The 26,409-nt window shown below is 40.1% G+C and overlaps 1 protein-coding gene across 9 annotated transcripts; it reads right to left on the minus strand.

Annotated features, from left to right (window-relative positions):
- Positions 1-230: 230 nt before the first annotated feature.
- On the minus strand, positions 231-26,409 carry RNF6 (ring finger protein 6). Of its 9 annotated transcripts, none has more exons than XM_070520423.1 (6): positions 25,629-25,706; positions 25,098-25,180; positions 23,578-23,785; positions 22,333-22,428; positions 18,807-18,925; positions 231-3,444 (listed from the first exon to the last, which is right to left on the minus strand). In XM_070520423.1, exons 3-6 carry the CDS (start codon positions 23,768-23,770, stop codon positions 3,418-3,420), a joined length of 435 nt encoding a protein of 144 aa, XP_070376524.1. In that variant the 5' UTR covers positions 23,771-23,785; positions 25,098-25,180; positions 25,629-25,706; the 3' UTR covers positions 231-3,417. The 9 variants fall into 9 exon arrangements, with proteins under 9 accessions (XP_070376524.1, XP_044633348.1, XP_044633347.1 ...); XM_044777413.2 differs by lacking the exon at positions 25,629-25,706 and adding an exon at positions 25,864-26,244 and having other exon boundaries at positions 3,309-3,444; XM_044777412.2 differs by lacking the exons at positions 231-3,444; positions 25,629-25,706 and adding exons at positions 15,906-16,039; positions 25,864-26,409.

Genomic DNA, 26,409 nt, shown 5'->3' on the forward strand with positions numbered 1-26,409 from the left:
ATTAATATTGTCCCCATTTTATAGCTGAAGAAACCGAGGTTTCAAGAGGCTAAGTAACTTGCCCAAGTTCATACAGTATTCAGTGGCAAAACCAGAATTTAAAACCAGTATGTCTATCTCCAGAGCTAGAGGTCCTAACCCCTATACCATCATGGGGTGATATGCAAGCCCCCATCGTCTCTCTTACACACACACACATAGAGTCATACACAAGGCTACATCTTTGTGTAACTTCTCTAAAGATGACCGTAGAATTTATTTGAACCTGATTTTCCTTGGACATATTACATGAGTTATTCTTTTAAGTCAACATCCTGATGAGATAAACCCAGGGTCCTGTGGGAAAATACCAAACAGACTAACTTACATATAATAAATAGGAGAGCCAGAAGAAGAAGAGGATTAGAATGACACATAAAAAATATTTGAAGATACAATGGCCAAAACTTTCCAAAATTTGATTAAAGCTTATAGATCCAAAAAGTTCACTGAACTCTAAACAAAATAAATTCAAAGAAAACTAAATCTAAGTATATTGTAGTAAAGCTGCTGAGAACCAGAGGTAAAGAAAACATCTCAAAAGCGACAAGAGAAAGACAATATCACAAACATGCATTGTTTCTCAGCAGAAACAATGGAGGCTGGAAGTCAAAGGTACAAAATCTTTAAAGTCTGAAAGGGAAACACTGTCAACCCAGGATGCTATGTCCAGAGAAAAGATCCTTTAGAAATGAGGGGTAAATAAAACATTTTCAATAACTAAAAGTAATGGAGGTTCTATACAATGTTATAAGGCAAGAAAAAAAGGTATACATATTGAAAAGGAAGGAGCAAAACTTTCTTTTTGTGCATATGACAGGATTGCTACGTATAATAGAATAAGGAATCTGGATCCTTACCTCCCACCACACTAAAAAATAGACTCAAAGTTGATCGTAAATTTAAACATAGAAGCTAAAGAACAAGAAGGAGGAGGAGAGAGGGAGGAGGAGGAAGAGAAAAGGAGGGAGGAAATCTTTGTGACCTTAGAATAGGCAAAGATTCTTAGGACACAAAAAGCATGAACCATAAAAGAAAAACACTGATAATTTGGACTTCATCAAAGTTAAAAACATTCTCCTTCAAAGATATTATTAAGAAAATGAAAAGGCAAGTCAAAGACTGGGAGAAAAAACCATTTATCAGTCTACTTATATCTATATATGTGTATCCATATGGATATAAGCATCCACATTAATTTTGTTTTTGCATATGAATACTCAATTGTTCCAGTACTATATGTTGAAAAGACTATCCTCCCCATTGAACTTCTTTGGTGAAAATTAGTTGAACATGTGCGTGTGAGTCTGTTTCTAGGTTCTCTATTCTATTGCATTATTCTATATATCTATTCTTATGCCATTCCACACTGTTTTGGCTATTATAGGTCCTTTATGTCTTCATATAAATTTTATGTGTATCCATACAGATACACATATATAGATAGATAGAGATCACAAATGACTGATACTCACAATACATAAAGAACTCTTACAACTCAATAATAAGAAGATAAACAAATGGGGAGAAAAAGGGGAAAGATATATAATTATGTACAGACAGAGATAAAGAAGATGTATAAAGAGCTGACAGTACAGAAAAAGATAGTCAACATCAATAATCATCATGGAAATTCAAATTAAAACTACAATGAGATACCATTTCACGTCCTGGCTGAAATCAAAGAGCCTGACAATACTGATTGTTAGGGAGAATGTGGAACAATTGGAACTCTCATACTAGGCTGGCTTCCTGGGCACCATACTCAGAAGGGTCCCACACTTGGTTTAATGCTCTGCTGTTCACTGTCACTGAAATTCTTAATAATAATTTTACCTTTGAACTAGGGTTTTGTAAGTGAAGGCCAATGAAATGATGGAAAATGTATAGGAGCAGAGGAGATACTCATAATATGCCTGTTTGTTCTGTGCTGCACTGTTAGTACATAGTGTTTGCACCGTCCCATGAGCGCAGAATTCTGGTGGACACAGTGTATGGGAATTCAGCAAGACTCAAAGCAAGTAAAAACTAATCATGCTGTTTCTCAGAAAATTAAAAATAGAATTTCCATATGATCCAACAATTCTGCTTCAGGGTATATGCCCCAGAGAATTGAAAGCAGAGACTTTGTACACTCATGTTCATAGCAGCATTATTTGCAATAGTTAAAATGCAGAAGCAACTCAAGTGTCAGTCAATGGATGACTGGATAAACAAAATGTGGCATGTATATGGAATGGAATATTTTTCAGCCTTGAAAAGGAAAGAAGTTCTGACATATGCTACAACATGGATGTACCTTGAAGACATGCTAAGTGAAATAGCCAATCACAAAAGGACTTTAAAATACTTCGAAAAATACTGATCCCATCATATGAAGTACTTAGAGTACCTAACTTCACAGAGACAGAAAGTAGGATGGTGGTTGTCAGGGGCTGGAGGGAGGGGGAAATGGACAGTTTGTGTTTAGTGAATGCAGAATTTCAGTTTTGCAAGATAAAAAGAGTTCTGGGGGTGATGGTAGCACAACAATATAAATGTACTTAATGCCACTGAAGGTACATTTAAAAATGGTGACTATGGTAAACTTCATGTTACATAATCATGTTACATGTATGACTAAGGAAGCAGAGAGCACCGATGGCCCCAAGATAGAGGGTTGCCAGATGAAATACAGTAGGTCCCATGCAATATTTGGACATAGTTATACTAAAAAATGATTTGGTGTTTATCTGAGATCCAGATTTAATTGTTTGTCTTGTGTTTTTATTTGCTAACTAGCAACCCTACTCAAGAGACCACAGTTCCCATTTGAACCAGAACTTGCTTTGAATGAAGAAAGCTGGCGTAGCATTCTAGGAAACACAAACACCAAAGAACTCTATGTCCTTTTTCACTTGTGTTTCTCTCTGTTAGCCAACTGCTAACACTGAGAGTGATGACATTAAAGGAAAGAGAAAGACCAGGCAACCTGGAGTTCCTTTTCCTTTCAGTCCTCCTTACCCATCAGTAAGCCTAAGGGAGAGAGTTGCTAGAATTTGCATGAATGGAGAAGTGAAATAAAAACAGTTGAGTTAGTTTTGTGCAATGTTTCCACTCTTTTCAGAAGAGCTAAATAAATATACGAGCTGTGAAATCCAAATTGTGTAATTTTGGGAATTCCACATACAAGCTAAAAACTCTTTGTATCTAAAGCCGGCTGTTTTGTAGTCTTTTATGAGATGGTACAGCCACAAGAGAAGACAGAGGAGAGGCTCAGGATAAAGCAACGTGTATTATACTTACAGGTCCTAGAGACAGGAGGCACACCACACAGGGCCGTACAGAACAGACACCAGGGTGGTCTCCAGGCAGAGGACAGGAGCAGGGGCCAGCTGCTTAGGTCACAGCCTCAATTGGAGTTTCCTGAGGAAAGGCAAGACAGGGCAGGTGAACAAGGTAGGACAGTCTGGTTTGAATAATTTCTGCGAGCTTTGGGCTATAGGGGTGGTCCCTAGTTGCCTGGGACCTAGGATAAGGTAGAGGGTAAAGGCAGAGGAATATTGCCTAACTTGGCTGTATGGGCCAGAAGGAGCAGGTATGGCTCTGGATGGTTATTTTGCATATCAAAGGACATGCTCCCAGCTGAGTTCTTTGCTATCTCCAAGGATTGGCTAGCTCAGGAGGGCAGTCTCTCCTCAGCCAGAAAGGGTTTTTAAGATGTCAAAACATCATAATATACAGAAAATAAAAAATATATATAGGGGCTGGCCCAGTGGCGTAGTGGTTAAGTTCCCTAGCTCTGCTTTGGCAGCCCAGGGTTCTCAGGTTCAGATCCCAGGTGCGGACCTAGCACTGTTTGTCAAGCCATGCTGTGGCGGCATCCCACATAAAATAGAGGAAGATTGGCACAGATGTTAGCTCAGCGACAATCTTCCTCAAGCAAAAAGAGGGAGATTGGCAACAGATGTTAGCCCAAGGCCAATCTTCCTCACACACACACACACACACACACACACACAAAATATATATATATACAGTTGGTCCTCTGATGTTTTAACATCATATTAAGGAAAGTTTGGGGTGATGACAGTGGAGACTTTTAGAGTAAGGCATAAGTTGCCCTAAACAGCATAGACAACATTTTATTATGAGAGTAGGGAGGAGGAACACAAGCAGAAGTACAAAGACTGCAAGCCGGCCCATAACTAAGTTTCCCATTTATATGGCATTAGCCAAGAAAAATAAATCTGAAATTTTGGGGATTTCTAAGAATATCTTAGTGGAGTTGTTAAGTGTGTTATAAATAAGCTCAGGTCAAGGTGGCAGGTCTGGCAGTTCTGTTGTTGGAGTATGTAAAATAAGTTAGTAAGGTATATGTAAAGATTCGTGGTTCTGTGTGTAACCAAGAGGAAGGGTGGTTTTGGTGGTCATAGTTTGAGATGCACGGTGGGAGATCATGATGGAAAGCTGGAGGTGGATCCTAGGAGAAGGCACTGGGGGTCAAGGTGTTGACTAGTATGAGGCAGGTGCCTCCTGGGGAGAACAATAATCTCCAGTAATTTTTAGAATGGCATAGGTAGTAGTAACTTCTACCAGGTTTCCATTTACGCAGGAAGTGTAGGGGTGTACATTTGAGCAGAGAGCAAGGAATATACCAGGAGCACGGGCTAAGCAGACACTGAGCTCAGAAACAATAGACTCTCTAATATCAAAGGAAGAAAAGCAAAAATGTCCCATGTCCAGTTCGGTCTCAGGAGAGGAGGTCCATGGGCATTGCTTGGGTGGAGATCCCAGTGTCCAGGGTGAAGTTGTCTCTAATGCAGGGGGTGAAGTCCTCTCCAGTGGCGAGTCTTGGGTGGGGGTCAGGTCATCTGAGGTGATGTCGTCTCCAGCGGTAAGCTCCTGGGCTGGGGATGTGCGCCTGGGGTACCCTCTTCAAGTGGGTACCCACTGGAGTTGACATGGGTCTCAGCATTTGCCACATTTGATTGAAACAGTGGCTTACTTGGAGGGTTTAGACCTCTTGATTGTAAATCATTGAAAGCACCCTGACCAGCAGTGACAAGATCAACAGTCACCAGGATGGTGTGCAGCTGCACTTGACAGGGTTTTTGTGTTTTGCTTTTGTTTTTGTGGAAGTTTAGGTTCAACTAGGTCCCATATCAGATGAGCAGCTCTCTGGCCCGGGGACAATCTATGGTTAATGGATCCCAGGAGGGGAATTGGCTAGCTCAGGGAGAAGCAGTCTCTCCCAGCCAGAAAGGCCTTTTAAGATGTCAAAACATCATAACGTACAGAAAATAAAAAATATATATGCGGTACATTGGCACTGCATAAAATAAAGATAAAATAGCAGTAAAATTCATGCTAGTAATTAGTAGCAAATAAAATTACTATAGCAAATAAAAACCACCATGACAAGCCAAGAAAGAGACTGCAGAAGAAAACAAATTTATATAGTCTTTTTTTCAAAGATTGGCACCTCGGCTAACATCTGTTACCAATCTTCCTTTTTTTCCCCCTTCTTCTTCTCTCCAAAGCCCCCCAGTACATAGTTGTATATTTTAGTTGTGAGTGCCTCTGGTTGTGCTATGTGGGACGCAGCCTCAGCATGGCCTGACAAGCGGTGCCATATCCGTGCCCAGGATCCAGACCAGCGAAACCCCAGGCTACCGAAGCAGAGCGCGCAATCTTGACCAGCTGGCCATGGGGCCGGCCCCTATTCTACTTTTTGAACAAGAGACCCCACGTTTTATTTTGCACTGGGTCTAGCAAATTATGTAGCTGGCCCTGGCTTGTACATTGCTAGTGGGAATGTAAAATGGTATGACCATTTTGGAAAACAATTTGATGATTTCTTGTAAAATCAGCCTTGCATTTACCATATGACCTGTGGGAAAGAGAGGCTGATTGAGCTAACTTGGTCACATTTGCACCCTACTGAAGAAAGTGAAAGAGATCTTATGATTGACACCCCCACTAGAAGCACATGGAAAGGAAGAGGAATGATTCCCCAAATTAATGGAGAAAGGGATGCCGAGCAAGCAAAAATAACGTGGGCAGAAGATGAGTGAGGAGAGAGTGAGAGAGGTATGAAAGGTGAGAATATTCTACGGTAGATAGCAGAGCTCAAATGTAAGATTCCTGCCAACCTCACTGAAGCCCTTATCGAGTTCAAGTCCACATCAAGTCCACTATCAAAAAATGGCTTGTTTCTGCAAAGAATTGCTTGTAAACTATACCTGAGGACTAAATTTGGATGATAGACACAACCACCTAGTGGCCTCTGGTCCCTAGGAGTATAGGATTATTAATGATTTTGCTTAAGAGTAATATAACCAAGAGACAGAGTTGGCTCGGATTCCTAAAATGATAATTCATGATGAACAAACATGAGGCCCATTAAGTGCCTGAGATTTTGTGTTCCTCCCCAAAAGTTTGGTTTCATCCTTTGAAAGCCAGTTCACTGATACTCAATGTCCCTGCTGTGGACCTTTCTGGAAGCTTCAGGGACTGACTGCTTATTCTCTACTGGGGGCACAAAGAGAAACAGCCTATGTAGGTGGGTGGTCCTAGACCCCAGGACAGTGGAAGAAAGAGAGGGCAGTGCCATTCTGCCCTTATTCTGAGTGTGTAGCCCTCTCCTGCCGTGTTTAGCAGTCTGGCCAATCTGAAGAGCCTCCAGTTGTAAATTTGGAGAACTACAGTCTATTTATGGCACTTGCACTGGCCTTTTGTTTGACTTGGGCAAATTATTCACTTTTATTTACTTCAGTTTCTTCCAAAATAAGCATAAGTAATTCTCACCCAACCTACGTTCCAGGTGGTTTGAATATCAAATGAGACAATAAGCCTGAAATCTCTTTGGGCAAATGAATTGTCATAGAAAATTAGGATGATGTGCTGATTATTATTCCATTCCAGAGTGGAGCTGGCACCCTCCTCTTCCCTTCCGTATTACTGGCAATGAGAGAGGATCAAATTAGGATCATAATCAGATTTGGGGGATTAACTTTCAATATACTGCTATTCATGAAATAAGGATCAGAGAGTTTGGTGGCTACACCAGCTTCCTGAAAACCTAGGAGCCACTCTGAATCCAGAGAGGCATTAGTTGTTAAAGATCAGAGATGGAATATTTTAACAATGATACAAGGCAGCTTCTTTTCTCTTGCCTCACAACATCACTAAAACAAACCAACCAACCCAAAAAACAAAAATGAAAACCTTTAACAGATTCTCAGAAACACAGACTTTGCAGAAAAGCTGTAGGAGACAAAGGGTCAATGAGCAGGGATAAAAATAGCATGGTACATTTAGAAAGGAGAAATAGAGACCTCAGTATCACACTGCAGACACTTACTGAGAACAAATAATGAACAAAAGTATCGCAAGGCTAAGCCAAATGGATCATGAATTGGATATGAGTCAGCAACAAAAGTCCTTTAATTAAGCTCAGGACTGGATACAATGTTAATAATAGTTTATGCTGATGTTCATGAAGCACTCACTATGTGCCAGGGACTTTCAGTGCATACGTGCATTATCTCATTTTATCCCACTAGGTCGATGCGATTGCTATTCATATTTCACAAATAAGGAAAATGATGACTAGAAAGTTAAAAGATTTGCACAAGTCCTCCTAGCCATGATATGCCAATCTGGGACTTGAGCTGATATCTGTCACCAAGGACTGTGTTCCCAATCACTATTGTAAATTGACTGTCAGAGAGCTTCTTGCTCATATAGAACACAGGTTGCAGTTCTGGGCTTTGGCAAAGGGGCTTGGCAAATCTTAGGAGGATTCAAAGGATTGCAGTGAAGGAAATGAGATTATTTAACCTGGAGAAGGGAAAGCTATATGATCCATAGCAATGTTAACTTATCTGATGGCAGTTGGGATCAAGGAATAGAAAATCAGTGCAGGTGGTTTTAGAGAGCAAAGGAGGATTCAGAGTAAACCAGGATCAGACTGTGATTGTTTCTAGAAGTGAAGGCTGCTAAATATCTCTGGCAGCCAGGGAGGTGTGCCATTCAAAAGAACCTGCTGTGGGGAGTGTCGCTGACTGCCAGCCTCCAGTTGTCACACCTTTGGGTCTGCGGGCACTCAGGCCCAGGCCATGCTTCCTGCAGACTGCCCCTGAGCCAATGACTGAGCCTGAGGCGGTACAAGACCTGGGCCATCCCTGACCAGTGGGGCACTCCTCTGTCAGCCTTGACGACTCCCCACCTGAGAGTCTCAGAACTACACTGCAGTCTGAAGCTTCTCCGGCTCAAGCCTCCTTCCTTTGCCACCTGCCTACTTTCTTAAAGATCAGACCTACATCTAGGTAGCCTGCAGGTTCTCCTCGCCCACCTCTGCTCCCTCCCTCTCCAGCCTTAACAGGCACTTCCCCAATAAATGTCTTGTATGTATAAGCCTGTCTTGGTGTTTGCTTCTCAGAGACCCAAACTGATATAATATTGAGCGTGTAATGAAAAGGAAATACCCCCTTTTTTAAAGTAGCTGTTTTTAAAAGTAGGCGTGGCAATTAACTGAGTGAGAAATTTTAAGTGCAGTCTCTTAGGACCCACAGAGGATGCACTTGAGAGACTGTCCATCTTCTTCCAGGCCTGAAATTCCGCGAGTCTGTGTTTGGGGCTTAAATATAACAGGCTGAATGTTCCTAGTTTGTTTTACTTTTTTTAATGTATTCACTGTAATAGGGGAGTAAGAAATATGATTTTAAGGTATTACTCTGAATGATAATGAGAAATGCCTAAAATGACATCTTCATTGCACCTGTCACCATCTCTGATCTGAAACCTGCACTGCTCTAACAGATGCTATTAAAATTATTGCAAAAGTAAATATAGAGCAATTCTTATTAGTAACAGAGGGCTACAGATCTGAGCCCTGAACCCTCACAAACCAGCTTTGGAACTGCACTGAATCTTTGGAGCACATGATGAATCAGCTCTAACTTCCCCCAAAGTCCTGAACAGTCAGACAGCCTGGGGCTCATACGTTCGTCCTGAATAGAGGAGCTCTTTCCCTGTGCGAGCTTGAGTCGTGAGCCTTGTAAGACCAACGGTTAGATATCTTTTGACAATGAACACACGGGGCCAGAGCTTTGAAAAAATCTTTGTAATTAATAAAGTAAGACATTTAAAAAATTACAAGGCTATTTTGCCTTGCTTCTAACCAGCCATGTGACCTTGGGTACATTGTTTAAGCTCTCCAGATCACAAAAAACATTCTGGGTGTTGGGGGTCAACGTTATAAAATCATTGAAGTTGTAATCCTCACCCCTTGTTAAGGGATGAAGCTTATTCTTCGTTTCTCATGAGGACGGGACCATTTCAGAAAATGCCTTTTCATGGGGATATGGCACACTCTCCTCAGGTGGATGTGGGAATTGCACCTCTCTGTATACTCAGTCAAGATACTTAGACCCCTGTTCTCACCTGAACAAACTTTAAAGAGTTCATGGTAAATGCTATATTAAATAAGAAGGTGTTTGCTATCGTCAGCTCCCAAGATACAAACAACTCTACTATCAAACAATCACACAGAATAAACACTCTTTAAGATTAAACCTAAATCCTTTTTCTTTGCAAGAAAAAAAATCTGAGTACAGTTAATGGTGGGACACATTCAGGTTTAAGCTGTGAAGGGGTTAAGGTGCCCTGCTACGGCTCTGGCAAGCACCGAGCTCCTCTCCCCCTTGGCTGTGTGGTTCTCTCCGCAGTCAGAATGGCCAGTCTGTCTGCCGGCTCTTTGGCTGGGGGGCCGTTTTCCTGCTCCGTGGTGGTTGGGGGTGGGAGTCAGCAGAGAGAGTAGATGGAAGCAGTGAGAGACAGGAAAAGCAGAGCATACACAAGCAAAGCCACCATTTGCCAAGCAGGGTAGCCCGAGGCAAAGATTCTGACCTGGTTTAGCCACTGTGGTCAATAGACAGCGTGCAACAGGCCTATGAAGTGAGGGCAAATTGAAATTTGAGAAAGGCGAGCTGTCTAGTCTCAAGTGCTAGCATTCGAGATAAATTTTTAAAAACATTTCTTCAATTTCGTTCTTGTTCCGTTTTGTTAACTTGCAGGAGAATTGGGTTTTTCTGCTTTTGACTGCACTTAAATCGTATTTCAGAAAAATTCTGGGTCATGTAAATTTTTGTGGGCTGGCCTGGGAAACTTTCCCCTCTTGCCTCAAACCACAAACGTGATATTATTACTATGGTATGTGTGTTCTGAGTTTCAAAAAAAAGAATTTTACAAACAAGCTTTTAATGTATAAGCTATTTGTAAGCCAGGGTCTACCTATGTACTGAAATGTTAATACATTTGCTTGTTAAATATATGCTGAGTGACCTGCTATGTACCAGGCATCGTGCTAGGTGCTGAGGATAAGTTCAAGGAGCTCACAGTTATTTGGAGCAGACAGGGTAACTGAAGGGCATAAATGGGGAGGTGAGAAGGGCCACACTGTAACTTTCATGGGCTCTCAGCATTTTTGCCTTGGTGGGGCTCTTCCTCCAAAAAAATATTAAAATTATATTCTACTACTGTGTTGGTATAAAGATAAATATAATTCAAGTTGGGTTCTTTTTCCTTTTTTGCTGATTTAAAAGAAATTAGAACATTTTCATGGGCCCCTAAAAGTATCATGGGTCCTAGGCATTGTGCCTGCTGTGCTTAATGGAGAAGTCAGCTCTGGAGAGGAAGGCAAGATGAGGATTTGCAGATGTGACACTTGAGGTGAGAGTTAAAGGATGAGCAGGAATTAACCAGAATGGCAAGAGGGGAAAGGCCATCCTAGGAAGACAGAACAACATGGGCAAAACCTTAGAAGTGTGAAGGGCAAGGTGAGGGACCTGAAATGGTGGAAAATGAGGTTGGAAAAAGTAGGCAGAGGCCAAAATACAAAGACTCTTATATATTATTCTAACAACAGTGAGGAAGTAATGAGGACAGCTGAGGAGTGACCTGTCCAAATGTGCCTTGTAGAAAGATTGCACTTGAGTGATTGGAAGGAGGATGTGAGACCACATAAGAGACGATGGCAAGAATCTATGTGAAAAATGATGAGAATGAAAATGATGAGGATTCCAAAGGATGCAGGTTGGTTGATTGGATATGAGGAAAGAGGCAGGAGTCCAGGTTCTTATTGATTCCCTTCTTGGCCCTTTAATTAGTGCTTGACTACCCGTCAAACATACACCAAATCAAACCAATCAACCAACCCATGGGAAACGGCCACTGTGGGTGGTATTTTTCCTGATCACACTCCTGTTCACCAGATTGGAGTAATTTCTTTTGACCTTTTGATCTCATCTCCAAACCCTCCTGTGCTGACACCCTATTTAAACCAAATTCTCTCCCTCTGCGGCTTATCAGTTTGTTGGTCACAGTTTTGTACTTGACCTTTGCTCTTTGCACCCTCAGCTGTGAGTATGAGGTACTCCTGCTCCCATTCTAACCCTTTGGAACCATCCTAGCCAGTCCCACCTGACCTCCACAAAGGGGAAAGAGATCATACTTTTCTGCCTTGACTGATGAATGGTAGGGGCATTGACTGAGCTCCGAAAAAGAGGATGAAGAATGGTTTTTGGGAAGATGATTACTTCGGTTCTGGATATGTTGACCCTGAGGTTCCAAAGGGACAGCCTAATAGACATTAACCAAGGCAATCACAAATCTGGCCCTAGAATTTAGGAGAATGTTCTGAGCTGGAAATGGAGATGTGGGTGTGAGAGAAAGAATTCGCATAGAAGTCCTCAGGCTATCCTCTGAAAGGCCTTAATTCAAGGTTAACCCTTGGCTGGTTTCTGGGAACTTGATTTGGGGAGTGTTCCTATCATTCTCTAACTTAAAAGAATGTCTCAGTGTGCCTCAATTGTTTGTGCAAATAATATGGTTTATACTGAACATCTCCTTTCCTTCTGGGAGTCTGGAATTTTGGTATGAGCTAGGCAGGGGATGCCTACGTGAGCAGCCCCCAGTTAAAACCTTGGGCACTGAGTCTGTAATGAGCTTCTCTGGTAGACAACACTTCTCCCATGTTGTCACATTCAATGCTGGAGCAATTAAGTGTGCCTTGTGTGACTCCACTGGGACAGGACTCTTGGAAGCTTGCCTGGCTTCCTCCAGACTTCGTCCCATGTGCCTTTTCCCTGTGTGGATTGTGCTTTGTCTCCTTTCCCTATAATAAATCTTTGCTACGAGCACAGCTTATATGCTGAGTCCTGTGAGTCCTAGCCAACCACTAACCTGGGGGTGGTCTTGGGGACCTCCAACACAGGGAGTTATCAGGAACACCAGGTAATTCAGTGCTGGGAATAAAGATATAATTGAACCCCTCCCAATCTACATGGTTGCAGTGGACAAGCATGTGACCTGACCCCAACTGGCTGGAGTGGAATGGTCACTCTGCCTCATCCTGCAGACAAAAATGAAGATATCTCCTTTGTATTGTAAAGTACACTGGTCTGAAATGCAGCAAAGGGACAAGGGTGACACTCAAGGGAAGATTAAAGAAAGACCCCTAACTATGGCAGAAGCAAAATCTATTTAGCTAAAAATTAGAGCAATAGAAGGATCCTCCTAACAAAATGCTAAAGGTGTTGTAAGGGACATGGCTAGTCCCTCTAGCAAATCAAGAACAATACAAGATTTCTAGCATTGGATACAAGACCCCAAATGAAATTGTTAAGGAGCTAATTAAAGTTTTAAGGAAGCTGTATTTTCAAAGAAGCCCCTAGCCTGTTACACAGAGACACATGATTGGTCAACATTCTGGCAGTCCCTGAACCAAGCAGTCACATCGAAGTGCTAAGATCAAAGCTGTTCACTAGCATTCCCTCAAACCTTCCATCCTGCCCCAGCTCCACCAATAGGAAATCTTCCCTCAGGGCTTTTCTGAAGGGGGCCCTAACTCAGGATCTGGGCCAGCCAAACTGGCTGACCAAAAAACTTACTCTACACCCAGATAAGTGAGTCAACAAGGAGATGCTCATGAGACTGTTTCTATCATTCATCTTACTAAGCTTGCTCAGCAAGATATGGTGTATTCTGTACCAGTAATCAATGGAATCAAAGACACTTTTTAGTTTGATCTTTATTCCACTTCATTCTATTAGGTAGATAGAAACTACATTTATCATTTATCCCATACGCTGGATGGTGAGGGATTGCAATAAAACCTGATCAAATCCAAGCTAATGGAGGAATGGACACCATCCAGGGAACTTGAACTCAAAAGAGTGGCTAAATTGTGTCACTTCACAATACAGAAGCTATATGTGAATTTGGATTCTCATTGGGGAGAATGTGAACGTGTTTGGAATTGCACAGAAGATATTAGATTATGGTTAAGTAGGAGCATTTTTGTGTTGCAATTAAATGTGTGAGAAGGAGGGCTGCATATATACTGGGCAGCCAAGAGGTAACTCCATCTTGAAATGAGACATTAATACAATAGAGTAAAAGTACATCTGAAAGTGTTTTCTATTTTCCAGAAGAAATCTGATTATTAAAAAAAAAAAAAAAGAGGAAATAAAAGTAAAGTACAGGGGTCAGAGTCTTCAGAGATTTAGTGATCAAAATAAAACAAAAAAAACTTGCTGAAAGTAAGTATGGATCCTCAGTTATCCTAAGAGCAGATATATTCTGGGCCTAATACAATCACAGTCACTGAAAAGAACTCACAACCTGTCTCTAGAGATTGAGGAAATGATCACCACGGACACTCCTAATCACATCCTTTGGAACATGGGACCTTTGGCCTTCTCCAAGTTAGATGGCTCTGGCTTCCTGGGAAATTATCTCCTGTATCCATCTTAACAGATATCCCAGCTCTCTGATTTCCACTGTCAGGCACACTTTTGAGGGAGAGACCGCAAATGAGCCTGGCCCCACTGCAAAAGGAGTAATTACCCCCTTTTCATGGAGTACTATTTCTACACAATTTCTTCTTCCTGTGGCCAGAAATTATTCAAATGAAGAGATGCAGGAAGATTAGAAGTTCATTGTAAATTCCTGCCTGAGGGTAATATTCACGAAACTGCCTCAGACTCAGTTTATTAACTCTGATCCTTAACAATTTATTAACTCTGATCCTCCTTCATCTCTTTTCTGGATTCATCCTTACAGTATAGACTGTTTGATATCTTTCAGGAGCAGAGCTTTTTCTCTTCATTTGTGAAACAGAAAGGATGTATTTGAATGTGGAAATTAAGGTAATCACAAAGACATGATATAACAAAGTTACAAGGTTAGAAAAATAACTTTAGGAAGGAGTAAGTTAGACTGAAAACTTCCCAAGGCATTTCTGCTTCTCCAGAATGCAGTTTTGTAGAAAGAACACAAGCTTTGGAGGCAAATGGTCCTGTGATCGACTCTCTAAACTCTGCCACTTACTATGTTAAGTAGCAATAATACTTCAAGGAGATCTTGGGAGGTTTAAATTATAAATTCATGTTAAATATTGAAAGGAAAATAAGAGTGAATAAAAGATAATCAAGTATGGGTCATACCAATGCTAGTTGAAACTATAAAAATCTGGATACAAGGAAACAAGGTAAAAGGATGTAATATGTAGGAAAGCAGGTGGGAAGCTGACAGCGCACTATAAAGAACAAGCTCGAAGGACATGACATCAAACATAATATTCAAATGAAGAATTTTAAACTATTTGTTCCATTCTATATCGGAACCACAAAGGGTACAATCATTGCTAAACAGAAGCTATAAATATATAATGAGCCTGTGTATTTGTCATCAGCCTTGTTTACTGGGAAATGAATGAAAATATTAAAGAAAACACTTCTTTGCTCCCAACTAGGATACCAACTTACAAAATTCATTAAGCTTTCCTGCTGCTTTCAGGGAATTTTCCAGATAGCATACAATCTAGTTCTATTTCCAATGACTGTTTGGGATCTCCTCACATGCTGGTCCCACCATGTCTTGCAAAGGACTAAGTCAAACAAAGAATCACTGTGCTTTTATTTTTTTCTTTATCCTTTTTTTCATTTCCCCCTTTCTTTGTTCTCCTGTTTATTTTCCTAACTGATGAGACCAGGGGAGGTAGAACTTCCTGAGGAATATTCCACATGAGCAATACATGCTGGATTTAGTCTCTTGTCATATTGGGGACAAAGGGTAACACTGAAATAAATGAGACATATGAATATGGCTATGTTTAAGATAAATCTCTAAACTGGCATAGCATGTAACGTCTAACAGTGCTCCCTCTGCCACTCAGGCGATTCTCCATCAGTGAATGGGTGACTCTCCCACCTCTTCATACTGAACTAGAAACCAAATAATGTCTTTTTTCCCCCTACATGTATATACCCTTCCCTTTCTTTCCAGTTTCACTGCCATCACCCTAGGTTAGATAATAACTGATGATGATGACTGATAATAAAAATGATCACAGTAGTTTATTGGGTTTTTTCTTCCTCTCTCTATTCCACTGTGTTCTGAACACTGTACCACACCAATCTTCCTGAAATATGAAAAATGATCCTACCATTCACCACTAAAATTCATTAAGAGGCATCTAAAGTCTGTAAGATCAAGTAAAAATTCCTTAGTCTGGTATTTAAAGCCTTCAAATCAAACTGCCCAGTCCTATGTCCCATAACTGACCTACATAAACCATTTCCTCCAAACAAAGTCATGACCTTTACTAAAACCTTTCACTCCAGGTGTTAAATGCACTCCCTAACAATTCCTGCACATGCATCTGAGCTAATGAATTGAGTATGATCACTAATCAGAAAAAAACTAAATCTTGAGATACATCTAAATCTCACAGAATCTGACCCTGATGTATTGGTTCTTGTGATTTTCCTCAAAACAGTATCACCATAGAAAAACTGCCATATATTCATATGCAAACATGAAAGTCAGAACAGTAATTTATTTTATCAATTGATTTCAATTTCTAAGAGTGAGTATGTCTCTCCCATGAAGATAGGGTCTTTGTCTGTTTGTCCTCTGCTGAATCCTTGACACCAGCACCACTGCCTGATACCTAGTAGGTACAAAATATATTTTTTTGAGTGAATGAACCACAGTGGACCAATATAAAAGAATAGTTCACATACAGCTTTGTTTTAATATTTATTGTTAGAAATAGATCTTCAATGCATACTTTGTGTTTATATAAATTCTACATTCTCTTAAGGGTTTTTTGATTTGTTTTATTTGGAGTTTTTGCCTCCAAGTAAACTTAACATATTATCTATGCATTTGATTCTTTATAGACTTTTTTAGATTTTAGAACTAAATTTGAGAGACCATGCATATTGTATACCTTACTTAATATAATCCAAAGAATTGTTAGTACTTTCAAAAAGTCACAAAAAGGCTGAACTCAAGTTAAATAAACTATATGTTCTAAAATGTTCATGTTCCATTTCTGAATAAAGAAATACGTGTTCAGTATTATATATTGCTTGCTGTCTAATAAGATTGTCAGAGACGCTTCAGTAAATTATCTCTATTTTTAAATATCTTAATCCACTTCCTCCCAGAGATGATCCTGTAAATATTAAACACTGTGCCATATGCAGTAATAGCCCAAAAGCTTAAATAAGAACCAAACTGGTAGTTTTTAGACTGAATATTTTAACCTTAAAATTATATATCTATATATACATATATGGTATGCTGCATATTAAATTTAACATTTCAAGTAACTTAAATACATTTAGCAAACATTCAGCCAAACACTCTTTCATGAAAAGATACTGTCCTTAGAATAAAAAGTTAGTGAAAGGCTTATTTAGACACCAATGTCTGGACATAGTACCAAGCCTATGCAACTTGAAAGTCCAAGTCAAGTCTGTTGTACTATTAAGAAAAAGAAGATTGATTTTTAACCTACTGAATTGTGCAAATACAAAAGTGCTTAGCATGACAAAATTACCAAAATAAAAACATCTTAAAGGTTATTTGGTTCTAGCAATATTAACTATTCTGTACTTTTGGATAATTTAACATTTGCATTTTAAATTTTATATAAATTTTCTCTTTTTAACAAGTTAAAAAAGCACACAAAAAATAGTTCAAACTATAATAATCTGTTACTTTTCATCCTGGTTAGTTCATCACAGATAACTCAACAAAAGAATGTTTAAATACTCAGCTCTACTACAATGCAATATTTGAATAGATCCACCACTTCAGCCAGTGTTTGCTATACTGGCCCCTAGAACAGGCTGCCGACAGATGGGACAAGTGCAGTTCTCTGAGAGCCACCGGTCAATACAATGGATGTGAAATTCATGCATGCAAGGTAATTGCCTGAGCTTGTTTCCAGTTACATAGTCACTGATACAAACGCTACAGATTTTACCTAGTTCACTATCAATACTGTTATGCTCATAGTTACGGGTGGAAAGATTGTCAATCTGCTCTTTGGTTAAACCACGTATTCGATCATCATCATCACCTTCATTTAGTAAAAAGAAGTGAGCAAGGCGAAGAATAGGTAATGTTCCAGTTTCAACTAAGTTATTTGAATTTCGCAACTGCCTGCCACCTCTATTATCATTATTTTGGGTATGAGGCTGGGTGGTCTCATGTTCACCATGCATTTCAGTGCTGTCTTCTTGGGCCTGCCTGTCTTGAGAGGAACCTTCATCGTGCTGGCTGATGTCATTAACTGCACCTATGTTACTCAGTTCTGAGTGCATCTCAGGTAAATGCTGGCCATTTCTCTGATTCTCTGACTCGGATTCGACCTCCATGAGAGAACTCAATTCTCCAAATCCAGTCATGATCTGCCTTAAAATTGACCGAAGAGCCACTGATGATGGTTCAACAAGCTCATTCTCAGAAATCCTACGAAGAGGAACTGTTATGGTACTAACATAGGTTCGAATACCTGACCGCTCTAAACGAGAAATAGTTCGGCGAAATCCCCCACTGTTGCTTTCGATTGTGACTGTATTTTCTGCTAGCCCTACTCTAGATCGAGTTCTATTTGCAATACTATCCCGATCTCTGTTTTCTCCAGGACGAATCCTTCTCACTTGAAGGTCTAGTGTGATTGTTGGCTGTCGTCGTACAGCAGTTGAGGATCTGCTGGCTTCTTCTCCTTCTTCTACTGTTATTCTGGACACAAGTCTTGAGTTAGAGAATGGAGTATATGCAGTACCTCTGCGTTCTCTATCGTGTTCTAAATAGACACGAGTTATACCTCTCCTCCTAACAGACCTTCTAATGGTTTGCTGTAAAGGCCTACTTTCCCTTTGTGAATTATGATAAACAGTGCCACTCTGTCTCTGAATTGGTGAACGGCTTCGACTATTGAAAGTAGATCGTAATCTTATTGGCTCTAATCTTTGGTTTGTATTCCTCACTGTAACATTAGTTCTAGCCCCATTCTCCCAAACATGTGCTGCTCCAAATCGCTGCCCCTCCCTTTGCCTGAGTTCACTACCACTTGACTGGTTTGTGCGTAGAGCACTAGTTCTAGGAATGCCAACTGCTCCCCCGATTCCACTTCTTAATCTTCCCAGTGTTGAGAAAGACCCTTCTACTGAATTCTGCCCCCTAGTCCTTGGAACGCTGGAACTACTACCATTGAAATTCACTGAGGTTTGGCTTCTTGTTCGCCTAGCCACAGGACTGGTAGACCTTTGCTGCCCATTTGTAGAATGTTCCCTGCTAATATCTGAAAGTGGAATGCTCGTATAATCTTCACCATGAATTTCAAATCCTCTATTCTCATGATTTATGTGGATTTCCAGACTAAACCGAAACTCTCCACTGTTTGGGTTTGTTCGACTCACAGCCCTCCAAGTTTGGTTCCCATTTTGTCCACTTCGAGTTGTATTTCCTGTGCGACGAAAGGTGTTCAACCATTCTAGCAGAGAATCTTCATGTGAACTTTCTCTGGGGACTTCTGAGTCTGGAAAGCAAACCAAATCAACTTAAGATCAATTCCTAAAACTATCCTTAGAGTTTTATTGAAAGTTCGTAAGATAAACAAAGTTTTTATTAAATTAACTTATATTTAAATCTGTGCATTTTAATGAACGAAAATGGCAAAAACTGAACTTTCTAAAAGAAAGGTATATACTATAAACATATTGTAATACATACTTATGTATTATAAAACTTTAAATACTATTTATACAAAGCTGTGAAGAAATACTCACTCTTGCTTTCTCTACGCCTGTTTTTGGCAAAATATTAAGACAAATGAGAAATATATCCAATACCAAAATTATACTTGTAAATTGTTTTATTCATATGCCAATATCAATAAAATACAGTAGCAAAACTTATATAATTCATCTTGAATTTGTGGAATCCTTCTGGTAAAGGTAACTCAAGCAACATTTTTGCAACGAGGTATTTCTGTAACCTTTTAGGAATTTTATCCTGTTTCTCAGGAACTGCCAAAAATGTACATCTCAAGAAGTCAGGGTTTCTGAATACAATGTTAGAACCACATTATGACTTTATGCAAAGCTGGGAAACTTTAGAGATGTTACTTAAGTTCTTTATGGCTATATCCTTATCTGTAAGTTGGAGATAATAATAGTATAAATGTCATAGGGTTATCATGAGGATAAAATAAGATACTGTATATAAAATGATTAATACAATACCTGGCATTTAGGAAGCATTCAATAAATGTTAGCCACTATATATAATACATATTCTGTTCATTTAGAACATAAGCTCCATGAAGACAAAGAATTTTATATTATTTTATTCACTGTTAAATCCCCAACCTCTACAACGTGCAAATCAGACTTTGTTGAATGAATCAATTTAAAAATACATGTGCCCCCAATAAACTTCTTTGACTACGATACTGCTACTGTGGGAAGCACAGTTTTCCATTTTTAACCAGTGCATTATATAAAGCGCAAAATTCAATGAAAAGCATTCTAATGCAGATTACCTATACAGACTTTAGCCTTAAAGTCTGTTCTACTCAAAAACGGCTATTAAATGAGATTACTTTGATTTCATCTCATTACTGCAATCTCTCATAAAAAACTTTTTAAAATGTTGACGTTAAAGCTGTTAATCAGCTGCTGGTGTCAACAAAATAAGCAGCAACCTCAGCCTTATTCTAAAGATATAAACTAGCTTACATGTGATGAGTATTTTCCATTAAAACATATTCAAAGGACCAGTATTACTAGCTGTACCAATATAGTACAACTTACATATCTAAATATAAACAAGAAAAATGGTTAATATCCAATTTGCATTTCAATTTAAAAAGAGATATGAGTAAAAGGCAAGTAAACATTGATCATCCTAAATGCTACTTCCTTCTTTAATTGCTAGAATGTAGCGACAATGTGTGTGAAAGAGTTCACTAGTTATCTAACAAAATCTATCCTATGCTTCTTCCACTGTAAATGCATTGTAACAGTCATGTTGACTGCCAGGCAGGTAGGTGTGGCCATGTGACTAAGTTCTCATCAATGGAATAGGAGCGGAAGTGATATATCTCACTTTTAGGCTAGAGCCTGGACCTCCTTCTGGAACCTGGACCTGCCACAACCTAGATGTGGTTGTGACTTAGCTTGATCATGCAAACAATCCCCTGGTACAGCAGTGTCCGGTAAAACTTTCTGCAACAGTGGAGATGTTCTATATCTGTGCTATACAATACAGAAGCCACTAGCCACATGTGACTCTTAAGCTCTTGAATGTAGCTAAATGACTGAGGAACTGAATTTTACATTTTATTTAATTTAAATTTAAATAGTCACATGTGGCTAGTAGCTACTCACTGGACAGCACAGTTGTAGAACAACTCTGCTGGCTGGGTGGGTCCCAGGAGGATGTATGGAGCCAAGTTGCCTATCTTCCCTGGAGAGTTAACATGAAAGAGAAATAAACTTCTATCTTATTGAGCCATTGCATTTGGGGGTTTTTAATAGTCTTCGCCCTAATTAATACAACAATCTTGATATAATATATGAAACTACTAATAATGAGTACCTCTGGGGAAAGAAATGGAAGTGGTGAGAAGAACATTAAAGTTGGCTTTACTTTTAACTGTATATATTTCTGTTTAGTTTGAATTTCCTTTTTACAAGCACTTTGTTTTTTATAAGAACTTCTTATATTACGACTTAGTGTTTGTTCAATAACATGACAAAACAAACACAAAAACAACAAAGCAAGGCAACAAAAACAGGTTTCCTGACTCAGTCTCTCTGTATTGCTCTGTAGAAATTTTTATTAAAGATTTTAGTTTTCCTTTTTCTCTCCAAAGGCCCCCAGTACATAGTTGTCTATTTTTAGTTGTGGGTCCCTCTAGTTGTGGCATGTGGGATGCCGCCCCAGCATGGCTTGATGGGGGGTGCCATGTCTGCACCCGGGATTCAAACCTGCAAAACCCTGGGCCGCTGAAGCAAAGCACACAAACTTAACCACTCGGCCACGGGGCCAGCCCCTGTATAAATTTTTAAAACTTAAGTTTAGTTACATTACTTTTTATTTATTTATTTATTTATTTATTTCCTTTCTTTTTTTTTGAGGAAGATTATCCCTGAGCTAACATCTGCCGCCAATCCTCCTCTTTTTGCTGAAGAAGACTGGCCCTGAGTTAACATCACAGATCAGTTAACATCTGTGCCCATCTTCCTGTACTTTATATGTGGGATGCCTGCCACAGCATGGCTTGACAAGTGGTACATAGGTCTGCACCCGGGATCTGAACCAGAGAACCCTGGGCTGCCAAAGCAGAATGTGCAAACTTAACTGCTGCACCACTGGGCCGGCCCTTACATTACTTTTTAAAAAGTAGTGTGTAGGGGCTGGCCCCGTGGCTGAGTGGTTAAGTTCATGTGCTCTGCTGCAGGCAGCCCACTGTTTCGTTGGTTTGAATCCTGGGCGCGGACATGGCACTGCTCATCAAAGCATGCTGAGGCAGCATCCCACATGCCACAACTAGAAGGACCCACAACAAAGAATATACAACTATGTACTGGGGAGCTTTGGGGAGAAAAAGGAAAAAAAAAACAATCTAAAAAATCTAAAAAAGTAGTGTGTACATTCTAAGATTAAGAAGAATTAAGCTCGTAATTAACTTAATTGTATACCATTTCATATATATGAGCTCCCTGAAGGCAATTTGTGTGTAAGACATCTTTGTATTCAACCCCTGTCCTATATTACCTAACTATACTGTTTTGCATATAATATGCAAATACCATCTGAATGAGCATCACATTAAAACTGGAAAACATTAAAAACAAACATATTGTACAAGATCCATTAAGTTCGTTTCCGCAATTGCTCCAATCAAACCTGTTCCTTGTGGAAAGGAGTCCACAGTACCTCTGGTATTTGTCCCATGACTCAAGTCAGGCTGGGAGGCTAGTTGTTCCTTGATTCCATCTAACCGCTGTTGTAGTTCTTCCGATGTTATTTCTCCTAAAACAATGAAAAATTGCTCACTCAAATTAAAAATTTTAAATTACTAAGTTGTATGAGAACTCATGAAGGGTAAGACTAATCTTTAGCAATCTGTAGAAGATATTCTATTGTTTTGATGTTCTGTAAATTGAAGACAGTTAAATATATTTAATTAATGCAAATACATATCATTTTGATTGCTTCATTTATTAAAGTTTTGTTGAAATTAAAATAAGATGTAATTTGAATAAACTAATAAAGTACTCTCAGTTGATATACTTAGGAACCTATAAGGTATAATTTTGTGGATTTTTGTCAGAGTTAAAAAGAAATTAAGAAGGGAATATTTCTAGAGAAAACTTCAGGTAAATAAAGATTTGAATTTTATCTCAATAGATCATTACATGGGTCATCAATATACAGTATGCAAATATGCAATATACAAATATATAATATGCACATATACAAGTTCAATTAGTTCATTTGTGAAATGAATTTGCAAAAACTTTATAGAGCACATTGGACTTTTTGAGTGTTAATTCAGCTAAAGAAATAAATTGTAACACCTCAAATGAGTTAGAATTGGGTTTTAAATAATAATGTTCTTTTTTCTTTTTTTGAGCAAGATTAGCCCCGAACCAACAACTGCCACCAATCCTCCTCTTTTTGCTGAGGAAGACTGGCCCTGAGCTAACATCCATGCCCATCTTCCTCTTCTTTATATGTGGGGCGCCTACCACAGCATGGCTTTTTGCCAAGTGGTGCCATGTCCACACCTGGGATCCGAATGGTGAACCCCAGGCCACCGAGAAGCAGAATGTGCAAACTTAACTGCTTCGCCACCAGGCCGGCCCCTAAATAATAATATTTTATTTGTACAAACATTTAAAAGAAATAGGACCATATATGTATATATTTGACACTTTTATGTATATTGACTTTTATGTATATTGGCATTTCTATAACAGTGCTCTATGTTGTATATTCTGACCTATTTATAAAATATAAGCGAGTGATTTTCTATTTTATTATGTTAAAAAGTTCTTACATTCACAAAGACAGTGCATTATATTTTGGGAGAAGGGAGAAGGGGAAAAAACTCTCCTTATTTTGAAATTCCTCCTTATAATGACGAAAAAGATGTCTCCTCTTTTACCCATCTCTTACCTGGGGTGCCTAAAAGATTATGGTCTCTCATTAGCCGATAATCTTCATCACTGAGTTCATTAATAAACTGATAATAGGCTTCTTCTCTGTGCAGACGCTCTTGCTGCCATCTTCTCTCATTTTCACGATGATCATGGCCTTGAGATGTGGTTTCTTCACCACCATCATCTGATGTAGATCTAGACTGATTCATAGTGAGATTCCTGTTCTGTTCAAACAGTATATACAAAAGTCAAGGTGTTAGTCATGGACTACACATGGCTTCATGTTTTTAACTTAGAGTTTTTTTTATTTTCATTTTTAAATTTTGTCCCCTACTCAAATACTTCCTATGCCAAATCTTGTAGTGAAGAACTCACATATAAGATGAAAAACAGCTTCTAGGAGAGAGAACACAACTGGACCTACTTCTTTGCCTAAAGCCATTGTGGAAGTCAGACTGGATTTGGTTTCACCACACATTTCTCATACCTGAATACCAAAGTGCTTATCTCATTTTTTACCTCTTGGACTCTGGTAACGTTGGTCTAAGAGCTCTCATTGATATTTCAAAGCCTGGGTACCTCATGTTAGCATACAAATTTTAAGCTTAAATTGTGCATGTTCTTTAATTAATAAGTAAAAGGCTATTGGGAGGGTATCTTTTACATTTATTTCCAGCAAGGATATTCTTCCCAAAATAAAATTAGTTTTGGATTATATTTAAATGTCATTCTTGAAAAGCTTACTTTTAAACTATAAAGAAACCAAGGGAGAAAATTATTTTATAAATATTTTAGAATTTCCTAAACACATCTATTTAGTAAGTTGTTAAACAGTTCTTGACTGGGAATACACATCGAAATCACTTGAGGAAATTTTTAAAACTACAGATGCCCAGATCTCAGCCCCAATCTAGGCCAGAATTTTCCAGGGTAGGACCCATGCCTAACTTTAGGAGTTAATTTGGGTGTTCTGTGAATGAAATAAACTATTCTTTGACAATTTCTGGTATGTCACTAAAGGGTAAGTGTAATAAAGCGCATGACTTAACAGAGGCTGGAGGATCAAATGACTAAGTTGCCAGTGAAGCAACTGCTGCAACTCTGACTCAGTGTTTAGTAAGCAAACTACTTTAAATATAAAGTTAAATTTGCCTGCAAGTCTAAACTATTATATGAGGAAGCAACTATCCAATTTCACGTGTATTCTAACATTAAATTACAAATTCAAGGATTTTTTTTACAGTGATTATTATGTCCTTTTTAAAGGAAAGATCTAGTTACACTATCCAATCAAATGTGAATTAACATTATTAAAAACTCAAGATTTCTTTTCATTTTCAGAATAATCAGTAGACCATCATTAGCAATAGGCATATTACATAGATACAGCAGTAGTATGACTTTTGTATTAAATAATTTAAAAATTTGAAACCTATCATAAAATCAGGCTACCCTAGTATTATCCAAAACTTTAAGAGCTTCTCCTCAAATGTAATTTTCTTATACAGCTAACCACAATTAAATCAAAGTGAATACCTTATTTTCCTTTCAACATGCTTTTAATATATGCAATGGTATCCATCCTTCAATTGCTTGTGTTTTTTTTGAGAGCCGCCCATCTGAAGCAATAAAAGAGTTGAATTATTCATTAGGTTGCCTCTCTGAAAGCTAGGAACGCTACCAGTCTCCCAGCTCTGCTGCAAAGTCACAGCAAAATCTCCAGTGGATTTTCTTAGACACTCAGCTAGAAAATTAGATCCCCAAACAATTAGGTCATGAAAATCTCCCGCAAGGCCCTTTGCTCCCACAACAGAAACTAGGCCTCTCCCCCGACACTGTCACTGCTCCTCAGATCACAACTCCTCTCTCCAGGCCTGCCTTCCTGTCCCGTTCCCATTCGCATGTGTCAGGGCCAGGTGTCTCGGGGTTACTTCTAGACCTTCACTTTCTGGCCACCCCCGCCCTCCCACCCGCTACTGGTCCCTTTCCTGGCCGTTGCGACAGAAGCTCGCGCCGGGGTAGGGCCCACACTACAATAAACAAACTGGGCTCTGGGGCCCAACCAACCTCTTCCCAACCGAGCCTGGAGTAACGCTTCCCTTAACGACCTAGATTCCCACAGGGAAGCAGGTGACAGACGGCACAGCGGAACCAATCAGCAGTTAGCGGAGCGCGTTAGGAGCGCAGGTAACCAATCGGAGAAGAGATGCGGGGCCCCGCCCCCACCCTCCTCCAGGATGGCCCGCTTTCCCGGCGTCTCCCGGAAGTGGTGGCGAGGCCCGGAGCTCTCCCCGGAGCTCACCTCGCCGGGAACGGGGCCGTCCTCCCTCCGCGGGAAGAGTCTGCGGCGCGGCTGTCCTCTCGAGTCCTAGCGGCTGCGACCGGCAGGCGGGAGGGGCTTGCCTGGACTCCTCCGGGCACCGCTGCGCCTTCTAATCGTCTGGTGAAGAAGCCGGAAGCTGGTGCTGCAGCCCGGGATTGTCCAGCTGGAAGAGAGGCTATGGAGGAGGAACGGCAGGCCCCGGCCCCGCTTTCCCCACGGCCAGGCCGCCCCCTCGGGCGAGTGGAGACGCTCCACTGCCTGCCGGGCGCTCGCCGGTGCGACTGGAAACAGCGTCCGGCTGGATCCAGGATGCCAGCGTTCTGCGTTCCGCCTCCTCAGCGCTCGCGCCCAGGGCTGATCGTCACAAGCCTCCTTCTCGAGTGCCAAGTCCCAGGGACACAGCCTGCTTTCCGCTCTTGGGAAGGACCAGCACCTGCTCTGCGCTCTGGTGTCGCTTGTTGGCCGAACCTGGCCTCAGAGTGCCACCCAACAGTCTGTCCCTGTCTCTTTACTGCCCCGTATCAC

The sequence above is a fragment of the Equus asinus genome, chromosome 11 (genome assembly GCF_041296235.1).
Source record: "Equus asinus isolate D_3611 breed Donkey chromosome 11, EquAss-T2T_v2, whole genome shotgun sequence".
Taxonomy (NCBI): domain Eukaryota; kingdom Metazoa; phylum Chordata; class Mammalia; order Perissodactyla; family Equidae; genus Equus; species Equus asinus.

Coding starts and splice junctions, on each gene's coding strand:
- RNF6 (XM_014843204.3), bottom strand. CDS start 23,770: ATGAATCAGTCTAGATCTACATCAGATGATGGTGGTGAAGAAACCACA. Junction 22,429..23,577: donor TAATCTTTTAGGCACCCCAG/GTAAGAGATGGG, acceptor TCATTGTTTTAG/GAGAAATAACATCGGAAGAA. Junction 18,926..22,302: donor CTCCTTTCCACAAGGAACAG/GTTTGATTGGAG, acceptor TTTGCTTTCCAG/ACTCAGAAGTCCCCAGAGAA.